General features: G+C 35.2%; 1 protein-coding gene across 4 annotated transcripts in view; it reads right to left on the bottom strand.

Moving 5' to 3' along the window:
* LOC145688948 (uncharacterized) overlaps positions 1–8406 on the bottom strand; it is a 35640-nt gene extending 27234 nt beyond the window's left edge. For 2 of the 4 annotated variants that reach the window (XR_014132040.1, XM_081763112.1), the window contains exon 1: positions 7892–8376. Coding sequence is in view for 1 of the 4 variants with exons in the window: in XM_081763112.1 (XP_081619238.1) it covers positions 7892–8041 (150 nt within the window). In the remaining 3 variants the exon portion in view is untranslated. Of the gene's footprint in view, positions 1–7749; positions 7866–7891 lie in introns of those variants that run through there. The other 2 variants (XM_081763116.1, XM_081763123.1) reach the window with 2 other exon arrangements.
* Positions 8407–12311: the final 3905 nt, after the last annotated feature.

Below are 12311 nucleotides of genomic sequence, written 5' to 3'. Positions count from 1 at the left end.
AAAGTAATTTTAACTGTCTTATTGCAAGTATGTATTAAAAATATAAAACAATCCTCATTAATAACAATAGGATTTATTGTTAACTGACAAACTACTTACAAAAGTTTTCAATTTTAGCAATGTAGAAATTTGCATGATTTTGAAATTAGAAAGCTATTTGGGATTACTAGTAAGACGTGTACTTCACTTCCGCAAAATAAACATAGAGAAGTTTCCTGTAATTGTTATGACAAAAAAGTAATATAGGTTATGTGTGTTGTGGTATGCCGTCTTGTATCTCGGATCTAAATGTTGTAGATAATGTAAGTTGCCCAAGTAATACTCCCCTACTAAAAGCAGTAGATATAACTACCGGTAATGTTCCTAATCAAAAAGTAGAAGACGTAAGTGAGTCCAAAAATATCAGTCTCCAAATCCTACATCACAACGTCCAAGGATTAGGAAATAAAATAATCGAATTAAAAATTATTTTGGAAAATGAATTAAGTAAAACTGATGTCTTGTGTATATCGGAGCACTGGCTGAATAAAGAAGAAATAGAAACAATTTCACTCACAGGTTTTAAACTATCTGCGTACTATTGTAGGGAAAATACATCCCATGGCGGTATTGCCATATTTGTCAAAAGAGGACTTTCGTATCAAAATTCTAAGGAATACCCTTACATTGAACGTTGAGAAAACTTTTGAATCTGTAGCACTTGAATTTTGCGATCATAATTTAATACTTATCTGTCTCTATCGCACGCCAGACAGTAATGTCAATGACTTTTTGAATAAATTAGAAAGGCTTATATTAGAATTCTCGTCCTCTAAAAAGTCGTTAGTAATTTGTGGTGATATTGATTTTTTACTAAATAATAGCAAAGAAAAAGAAGATCTCATTTCGCACTGATCATCACTTAATCTAAAACCTGTCGTAAATACTCCTACCAGAATAGGCAAAACAAGAATCTCTGCTCTTGACCAAATTATAATTCCACGTGATGATTTCGTATCTCATGTTGATGTACTAAACCTAGGCTATTCTGATCATAATGCTCAACTTCTTTATTTTTACACAGAAATAATTAATAAGAATACAAACGTGGGCGTGGAGTGGTCCGAACGGCGTTCATTTACACCCACTAACGTGGCATATTTCAGATACTTGTTGAAAACTGAGACGTGGGAAGATGTTTATATTGAATGTAATGTTAACGACCAATTTAATTCCTTTTTATATATATTTACTCATTATTTTAATATTGCTTTTCCTAAACAAAAATTTAAGATAAATAAATCGGTAAATATCAGTTTGAAGTGGAAGACTTTTGGAATAAATGTTTCTCTAGAAAAAAATGCGCTATTTACATCAACTATCCCGACGGTGCCGTACTCCCGTGTTTAAACGATACCACAAAATGTACAGACGAGTTTTACATAAGGTCATAAAACAGGCAAAAATGTTAGAGAATGATACTTTTATTCGGAAAGCTTCCAATAAAATGAAAGCTACATGGCAAATTATTCGGAAAGAATCTGGGGAACGAAAACCTTCCTCTAAGATACCTAGCGTTTCTTGTCAAAATAAAATTAATAAAAATCCGACTAAAATTGCAAATGCTTTTAACGATTACTTCACGAATGAAGTGGAAAAGCTTATCACTAATAACGTGAACAATAAACTATCTAGCAAACAATACGTTAGTAGACATAACGATATTTTCGAAAAATCATTGTTCTTGCACCCAGTAACCAGTCAGGAAATCTTAAATACTACACTGAAAATGACAAATAAGAGTTCTTCAGGATATGATGAAGTTCCTGATAAAATTCTAAAGCAATGCTCTTATGAAATTGCTGATATCTTATGCTTCATAGTAAATAGCTCATTTAGTAGTGGCGTTTTTCCTGAGGCATTGAAGCTAGCAGTTTTTAAGTCCTTATATGAAAGTGGCAAGAAAGATCTTACATTGAACTATAGACCAATATCATGTCTGTCTACCTTCTCTAAACTTTTTGAAAAACTTATGTATATAAGACTAGTTAGCTTTCTAAATAATTTTAACTTAATATCTCCTGCTCAAAATGGCTTTAGATCAAATAAGTATACTGAAACTGCTCTTTACTCCTTTCTCTATTCTGCTTTAAATTCAATAAACGCTAAGAAATATACAACCGGCATATTTCTTGATCTTAGCAAAGCTTTCGATACAACTGATCATCAAATTTTAATTAATAAATTGCAAGATTGTGGTATAAGGGGAAATGCTTACGAGTGGTTTAAATCGTATATATCCAACAGAAGGCAAACTGTTGAAATTAACTGTCAAACTCGAGACACTCAGGGAGTAAGCAAATGTTATTCAGAAACCAAAGAGTTAAAATTTGGAGTTCCTCAAGGTTTCATCTTAGGCCCTATTCTATTTTTAATATATATAAATAATTTGCCACAATGTTTAGACTCTGCTAAAATTGTTCTGTATGCTAACGATACAAATATATTAGTAACTGGAGAAACTTACGTTGAGTTACGTAATGCAGTAGATTCCACCATGTCTGCCGTCAGTGACTGGATGGATAGCAATAAACTAATACTAAACACAACAAAGTCTTCGTGCATGTGCTTTCACGTAGCAAAAAACGAGATAAGAAAACGCCCTTGTGTAACAATTAACGGCAAAACGTTGAATTACGTCTCGGATATCAAATTTCTTGGTCTTTGGGTGTCAGATACATTAGATTGGAAAATTCATATTCAAAAATTATCTAGTAAATTGGCTCAAACCTGTTACATGTTAAAGCTTTTACGAAATAGTGTCAGTCAACATGTTCTGCTCACAACTTATTTTGGACTTTTTCATTCTAAATTGAAATATGGTATTATATTTGGGGGATCTACTGCACTGCTAAATTCCATATTCGTTTTACAAGAGAGCTTTAAGGTTTATGACCGGAAGTAAACCTCGAACTTCTTGTAAACCTCTATTTAAATTTCTTGAAATCTTACCTCTTCCATGTTTATATATATATATGAACTTCTAAAATTTATAAGAAAAGACATACAGATAGATAAAAGCAGCTTCCGGTTGAACTCAGATATTCATATGCATAATACAAGACAAGCGTCTGACCTTCATGTAGAGTCCTCACGTTTAAAAGTACATAAGAATAGTACATTTCCTATGGCAGTGAATATTTATAACAAGCTTCCTTCCACTTTAAAAAACAAAACATCTGGTTTCAATAAAGCAGTCAAGTCCTACCTACTCGAGCTCTGTTTCTATTCTGTAGAAGAATATCTCGCCTGTAGTAAATAATGTTAAAAGTATATATATTTTGTATATCTATAGTGTAAGGTTTTATTAACTGTTATGTTGTTTTATATCGATGTATAAATTAGAATAATGAAAAATTGTACTTTTTTTTTTTTTTTTACATAAATTCACACTATTTTAATAGTGCATGTAGATTTAAATCCATACATATGTACACATTCAGTGTTCTTATGACGTATCCAACTCATACGTTCACGTTGTGAACAATTTGTATGAAAAAGGATGAAAATAAATACAATACAATACAAAAGAAGAGTCTGAATATTCCTGGAATTAGAATCGCAGTGTCGCAGATTTTTACACTAGTTTATCCAAAGTTCAAAATTAACGTCATTTGATACTGACGTTAGAACAAATTTTTCAGGTGACACAAAATATAGCACAGTTAAATGAAACTTATACAACATAATCAAATTTGAAGCAAACCCTGTTGGTATTTAACCCATTTAAAATAATGATATTTTAATGGAAGTTGTAAGCCTTTACTTAGGACGTTCCGGTACGTACTTGAGATTCATCATTCGCAGGTTGAGAATAAATTTAGCTTTCGAATGAAAGCGTACAGGTAGTTAGAATATGAGGATAACAAACCTCATGCGATATTTTCAAAAAATATATAAAGCACTTACGAAGTTTCTGCTTGTACCCTATGCATTTTAGGATAATAGTTCGTATTTTATTCTTTATGGAATAAAGCAGGCTTTTGAGGGATGCCATAGCTATGGGTCACTATTCGTAAACTGAAGAAATTTTCCAAAATTATTCAAATGTACTTATTTCTAATTTTGTCGTACCGTTTTCTGGTATCTGTTCTACGCTAGATATTTGCGAAGCATCATTAAAGTATGATTAAGTAGTGTGCATGAACAAATGTTTCGCACTAAACACTATGTATAATGTGTGCAGACGTTAGTGTTCTTGTCGGTAGAAGCACAGGTAGGCAGGTCATGTAGATAGAATGAAGTAGGAACATGAAAGTTGTAGCTAGAATTCCAAACTTAAAAAAAAAAAAAATAAAAAAAAAAAATAATAATAAGACATTCACGCGAATGGGACAATGTACCCTGTCTCTACGAGTCTTCACAGAATTAACGAATCGCAACACAACAGAATGCAAAAATACAACACGCAATCAGAACTGTTATGCCCATTTAGCATATAAATGCAAATTTTGCTTTTCGCGGACATAAATTCACTACTGAATGAGGCCAAATAGTTACATAGATTTTGCAGTAAGAGAAACTGTATCCAGCTGACAAATGAGAGGATAGAACGATTTCGTGAATGAGGCATTGTACCTTTGAGTTTCGTAGGCCATAGTAAGTTAGTTCCATATATTCCGACGCGCGCCATCGTGTTCTGGGATGTATGGCCCTTAGTATTAATGGCCGGCCTCGCCTTCTTTGGACATCTACAATTCCACAGAGTGTCATGAAACTAATTTCAGTGCGCAAGCATGCTTGATAACCGTGCAGATGAAATTTGAAAATACCGTTATTCATAAAATGCATGTGAAGTTGATTACAATGCATCGAACATTTTCATAAGAGAGAAATCTTTGCTGGTGATATACATATTGAATAACAATGAAGCAAATGAAATGCAGGTTATACATCACAATACAAAGGCAACATAAATTGCGCCGAAGGTTTGAAGTAGAAACTGGGTGCAATTACCTAAGGACAGAAGTCATGAAAAACTCATGATTAAGGCATTGAACCCTTGTGTTCCGTAGGCCATACATTTGGTTAGTTTAGACAAACTATTTGCTCGATTTATAGATTTTATAGATTTCTTCAATTCACTACATTTCGAGAGAGTGGGGTAAGCATAGAGAAGATCCTTAATGACATTGTTTCTGAATTGAAAAAAAAAAAAAAAATATCCAGTTACCAGCGCAAAAGCAAGACTTACGGCCTTCTCCTGTTTTCTATGCGCACTACTTTTCCTGGTTAGTCTTGAAACAAAAAGTCTTAATGGAAGCGTTCTAGTAAAGGTGGACGATGAGCTTTGAGGCACCAAATTCTAATTGTTGCAAAATGATGATCATATCCTTGTTTGTGATAGCTCGGCTCAATCCTAGCTGTGCATAATACATAGTCGTTAATAGGGTAAGGTATTAGGAAACAGTTTGTGCAGTATATTTTGTTCGGAGCTTTCTTAACTTCAAGTACCAAAATATGGTTAGTATCATGTAGCCTGTATAATTATCCGCACAACTACAATAGTGCAAGTTGTGTTAATATAAAATTACAAGCAAATTACGAACCAGTAAACCAAACTTTTGGAAAAGAAAAGCAGTAAACGAAGCTAATTTTGCTGTGAAATTCTTTTCAAAGCTGCTTAAAAAAATGATTACAAACTCAATTTGATAACGGAATCAGCGTTAATCTGTAGTTAACTATTAATACTGAAAAGGTATATTTGCATCTTCTTTCCCTGGTGGGCACCTGTCAAATTGCATTCTTTATTCTTACTTCCATCTATATTACAAGAAAAGAAATGGTACAATAGGACGCAATGCTGTGCAACAATTACAGTTTATGTTAATTGTAATAGTAACGTGATATACTGTTCAACGTACGAAAGATTTGAATACTTGAAGTATCACTTAAACGAATAACAGAGATCAGAACAATATTAACTGATAAATGTGTGCATCTGTACGTGAAATGGAAGGACAAATCTAACCCAAGTACACTAATTTACTATTGCTCCATCCTATTCCGGTTTACTTTTAAAACATTGTAGCACGTAGATTTTAAAAAATGGGTTCACTCGAGCAGACGGCTCTACCAAAAACAAAATTTATAGGTAAAATACGTCAAACAGTTTTCGTAAAAGAAGAGGAGTGTGAATATAAGTAATTTCAGTCAGTGGATATCATATTAAAATATATTTTGAATGGTAATGAACGTATTCTAAGTATAACTATTTACTGAAGCGGAAGAGTACAAGGGCGCGAAAAAGGTTGTAATAAACGGCGGGAATATTCTATTCGTGTTAGCAATAGACGTTTGCGATGCATGTAATTCAACATACGATTCTATTACAAAGAATTATGCGATAAAGAGCGTAATATTATCGTGGTTTATGCATTAGCTCATCATTTAGTGCATGCTGTGCAAGAAGAAACCGGAAAATGCAAGAGATGTTTGAAAATTTGGTAGAGCCGTCTGCTCGAGTAATGCCTAAAAATAATAAATAAATAAAATAATAAATAAGCATTGAATAAACACAAGTAAACAACAAATTAATTTTCTTTGTTTATTTTGTAAAGAAAATCTGCAATTGATCGCTGTAAAGACGAGTATTAACATCCACAAAAATAGTTATGATCTTTTCACTACACTAAAAACCTTTACGACAATAATATATTTCTTTTGCAGTTACTACTGATATCTACGTAACGAACAACACTCCCTTTTTTAAATCAGCTAAACCTGGTCGAGTTGGTTTATCTTTCGCAGACACAAATAACGGCACGAGTTTCAGCCAAGATAACACAAATATTAGGAAATCGTGAAGAGAAGAGATATTCACTAATGCGCATATCTTCAATAACGTGCCTGACTTTACAGTAGCATTTCTGCCCATAGCATTGATTTAATCTGCCCTGATGCAGATTAAATACTAAACTAGCAGATACGTGTTTGTTGGTGTTTTCGCACAGATCAACTACGAATGCCTTGTTTATTGCAATAGAATGTCACTTCTTGCAATATACTTCTTAACAAGCCTCACGTTTCCTGTCTGCATAAGGATACCAACTAGAGCGTGTCATCTCAAGCTAATCTCAATTATTTCCTATCATCTACCTGAATTAGAAATAAAAACAACCAATATTTATAATCAAACGTTTAAAAGCTGAAACCAGTTATTTAGAACCTAGAAAAGTGAAATGCCAACTAGAAGAGTGAAATGCACAAACAGAATCTTGTTTGCTATACATCGTAATACGCTACTAAATGAGAGTGAAGTAATATATATATATATATATATATATATATATTCCGGGGTATGTTTAGTACAAGGCGTCCAGAAGCACGTAAGAAACACAAAATTTACAGGAGAAATGAGTAATGCAAGTAATTAGACGTAACATAACGTAACCAAATCTAACCTAAGATAAACTAACGTAAGCTAACCTGAACTAACATAAACATACGTAATCTTAGTAGAAATAAGCGAAATTCTATCTTTTTTTTTTCTTTGGAAAATTATGCGAGACTCCTACACTAATATAACACAAACTAAACTAACCTAACGTAAACTAAACTAGCCTAACCTAACTTAAACTAACCAACCCTACCCTAAACTAACCGAATATGAACAGAAATTACCAAAATTGTAACATTTTTTAGAGAAAAGAGTTGGACCCCTTCTGCTAAACATAGGCCTATATTCCTAATAACATGCCGTTCCCTTACATTCACAGATGTTACATAATTATGATTGATTAGGTTTTTGAAGTGGTGAGTTTATACTCAATCATATTATAGTCTCTTCCAAATTAATCTAAACCGACGCCAACAGCATTAACTTCGCTGTGGGAATGGGTTATTTACTTACAGTCACTGCGAGCAAGTCTTGTAGTTTTTGGATCAGCTCACGTTCTGTCGCTTCATTACCAAATAAATTAATCACACATCGCTTATCGCGTAAGCAAAGCCTACATAATTCATAATAATTAACCACATTTCTGTTTATTTGAGAAAGCATTTTTGTGTAAATTAAACCTTAAAGGTTAATATTAATTCATATCTTTGAGCTGATGTACGGCAAAAAGCCATCCATATTACACTGAAACCATATACATGAAATATGCAAATAGCTTTCCCTTTTATCGTATTAATATCACATCTTTAACACGAAAGTAACTTTCACTTAAATACTCAAATTTTAGTCAGATAAAGATAACAAAATGGTACGGAGAAAAAAGCAATATATTGTATAATCTTCGATGCTTTACTCTATCCGTCCTAATAAGATCCTTTAAGGTCCATTCCGAACGAAATTTTCCATCTCATTATTCTTCTCCTTTGCTTTTATCGAAGCATTGCCAAACAGCATTTTAAGCTTCAAGGTTCAAGGTATATTTCTTCCTTCTCTTCGGAAGTTTAATTTCTGGAAAAATAGAGAGAAAAATGAAAATGAACTGTTTTCTTTCTTATTATTATTAACAAATTTCCATTTTCTTTTTCCACCAAAATTCTAGACGTTTTTTGGATTTTTTTTTCATTTACTTCTAACTTAGTTCCTTTCCATTTACATTAAAGCCTAGCCTTCAAGCTAATTTAACCATGGTCCCTTCCTTTTCTATGTCGTCGTTCCATTTCCATGTTTTCCTTATTTTTAGGGTTTCTTCACATTTTAAAATTAATTGTTCTAGTGTTTCATCTTGTTTGGAACATCTGGTTGGCATTTTTTCATTTCTTTATTTTTTTTTCAATCTTACCCCTGTTTCAAGGCTCCCTGACCTGGCTTTGGAAAGCAAAATGCTCCGTAAATCATTGTTCATATAATTTATTTTCTCATAACGCTTTTTGTATGTGTATATCCCTTTCAAACTGCTCTTTTTGACTACTTCTTTAAAACAATTTTCCTGGCTTTTTCTTTAATTGTTTTTTCAGTGTTTTTTCCAAATTTTTATAATTTTCTTCCCTGTGTCAGCGGGTAGATTGATCATATTTTCTTTCTAAGTTCCTAACTCTCCTAAACTAGTTTGTGTTCTCCCCTCTTCCTATGTGTTTAGTTACTGCAAACAATGTTGATCTTTAAGGAAAATGTTACCAAATTGGAGGGATTGTTATAAAAGTAATGATAAGCATTATATACTGTCCTATTTTAGGTCACATCACTTCAATGATCGCATTATATACTGACTTCACATAGCCCTTCATTTCACCTCAGCTTTCTCATCAAGTACTATGTAGTAAAGAGTACACTTTGTGTCTAGTATTTCTACCTTATTATACAGGGGTGAACAAAAAATCTAAAAACACTTCATTCAGGACACGTAAATTTGGCCCTCCACTGTACAACACATGCTGCGGCTACCGACCGTTTTTTGTCTTCAATGTGTCATATTAACTTTCCTCTTCCGTCAGCAGCATCCCGTTCACCTGTGAGTGTCGTTGTGGGAAAGTGATGCGGTAAAATGGGCGACCTGACAGACTTTCAAAGAGGCATGATCGTTAGTGCCCGTCTAATTGGAGCTTCAGTGGCAACAGTGGCAAACATTGTGGGGTTATCGAAAGGCAGTGTGTCCAATGTCACGAGGGCATACACAATTCATGGGCAAGCGACGTCTCAAAGCACAACAGTGGTGAAAGGCAACCCTGTCAGATAGGGACCGGAGTGCATTAAAACGGATTGTAGCAGCTAAAAAGATGACCACTGCAATGAAAATTACGTCTGCCTACAGAACCCGGTTTCATCGAAAACAGCGCGATGGGAACTTCATAAAATGAAAATTCATGGCAGGGCCGCTATCGCAAAAACCCTGGTCACGGCAGTAAATGCGAAGAGGCGTATCTAGTGGTTCCAGGATCACAAGGCGTGGACTCATGAGCAGTGGAAACACATAATGTGGTCCGATGAATCGACCCTCACCTTCTTTCCAACAACCGGTCGTGTTTACGTTTGGAGAACACCGTCGCAAGCCTATGATACAGACTGTCTGCTTCCAACTGTAAAGCATGGGCGTGGTTCTGTTACAATATGGGCAGTGATATCGTGGTTTTGAGCAGGTCCCATCATAGCCCTGCATGGAATGATGAATGATAAGGCGTATGAGGCCATTTTGGGGGACCAGGTTCTACCCATGGCCCTAATATTGTTCCCTGATGGTGATGGCATCTACCAAGATGATTTGGCACCCTGTCATGCTGCAAAAACGGTGAAATCATGGTTTGAGGAACATGACCAGGAGCTATCACACCTCCCCTGGGTCCCACAATCACCAGATCTGAACATCATTGAGTCATTGTGGTCTGAGTTAGAAAGGCGTGTTCGGTCTCATTACCCTCCACCAGTATCCCTTACGGAACTGGAGCATGTTTTGGAGGAACAATGGTACAAAATTCCACACACCACGATTCAGGAGCTGTATACGTCCATTCCATGTCGGATCCAAGCTGTTTTGGACGGAAAAGGAGGCCCCACACCATACTAGGTATGATTTTCACACTTTTGCATACGTTCTAGATTTTCTTGTCTAACCCCTGTACATATGAGAGGTAAGATTTCGATATATTTTGGTAACATATGCAATCCTATTGTGGTGCAACATATTTCTTCCGCAGATTTTACAAATTTACATATCCTAAAATAGGATAATACCACTGACATAACTAACGGGCTTGCAGATCGGGAGGCGCAGAGCAAAATGGCCTCATGTAAGTTTTGAAAATTAACTTTATGTTAAAATTATTTGATGTTAAAAATGTAGGGTTGCAACTACATCAGATCTTTTATTTGTAATGACGGGAAGATTGAGTGACTATTCAGTAAATTAAAAGAAAACAAAACATTCAGGACCTTATGCGGACTTTCTGAAGCGTCATTAGTGTCATAATAGCGAATTTCACTAACATATATTCCCTGCAATAATCAGATCTTTAGTATGACGCTAATCATACTTCAAAACGACTCTGTATAAGACCCTAACTGACGAGCCAATATTTCATGATGACGTAGTACTTATTGCAGTGGTGCCCACCCCCCCTTATGTCCATGACGCACCCCCCCGCAATTGTCTATCCATAGGTGTTCTTCCATGAAAAAAATATTTTCGATTAATTTTTACACCCCCTCAAACATATTTATGTAGATTTTTAACCCCCCCCAAATATTTCAATGACGCAGTTTGCGTCATAGCCCCCCCTTGTGGGCACCCCTGCTTATTGCAGTGGTGCCCACCCCCCCTTATGTCCATGACGCACCCCCCGCAATTGTCTATCCATAGGTGTTCTTCCATGAAAAAAATATTTTCGATTAATTTTTACACCCCCTCAAACATATTTATGTAGATTTTTAACCCCCCCAAATATTTCAATGACGCAGTTTGCGTCATAGCCCCCCCTTGTGGGCACCCCTGCTTATTGAACAAACTCTTTGGGCTGACGTAAGAGCCATGGGGCACAGCGGAACCACTCGCTAGACGGTGGCAGGGATATTACTTGATTAATAAGTGTAACACTTGTGAGTTTTATGGGGAATGACGGTCATATAGCAGAGTTTGATGGGACGACCGGACAGTTGGGAATTGCATTTCGTAAACAACGTGACTTATCCGGTGTTTACCATCTATCGTGCTTAATATCTTTGGAGGTTGGGAAAAGGACGGTGAAATCATCACCAAAACAAACTACAAGAAATGAATGGCCACATTCTATTAAAATGTTGAACATCATGGACGTTCGAGGTTGGTACAACCGAATAGAACAAAATCTGTGGTTCAATTAATAGCAGACTTCAACAGAATTTCAAAAATTTTGAAGAGCTAAAATTATATTGGTCAAGATTGGGAGAATAAGAGCATGAGAAGGATTTCATGCCCGCAGGATCGTGTTTATCTCTGGGCAACTTAAATTTGTGTTTTTTGAGAGTTAACTTGAAGGGTACGGACATCTTTGGTTAGCATTCTACACTTAATGGTTTTGATGGAATGCCTAATTTCTGCAGCAGTAAAGCATAGTATCTCCCTATTATTTTGGTATGCCTCGGCAGGAAATCCATCATCACTAATCTATGCTGGTCTAAACTAACTGACTGCATAACTTTGTTCATTAAGAGTTGAATAGGTCTTTTTTTGAGTTTGTGTAAGTAAGCTTCTATTGTTTTAACTTGGTGTTAGCCTCCGGGTCATAGAAGCGAACCAGTTGAGTCATTTGAGATTTCGCCTGCGGTAGAGGGTGAGAATATTATCCACCGACATGAGAGTTCAAAGTTCTTCCTAAATATATTCAAATATAATTTATCAAAAATC

Source organism: Thermobia domestica, chromosome 1 (genome assembly GCF_964235325.1).
Source record: "Thermobia domestica chromosome 1, izTheDome1.hap1.1, whole genome shotgun sequence".
NCBI classification, from domain to species: domain Eukaryota; kingdom Metazoa; phylum Arthropoda; class Insecta; order Zygentoma; family Lepismatidae; genus Thermobia; species Thermobia domestica.
Note: the sequence above shows the minus strand (reverse complement) of the source record. Positions and strands in the feature narration are given on the sequence as shown.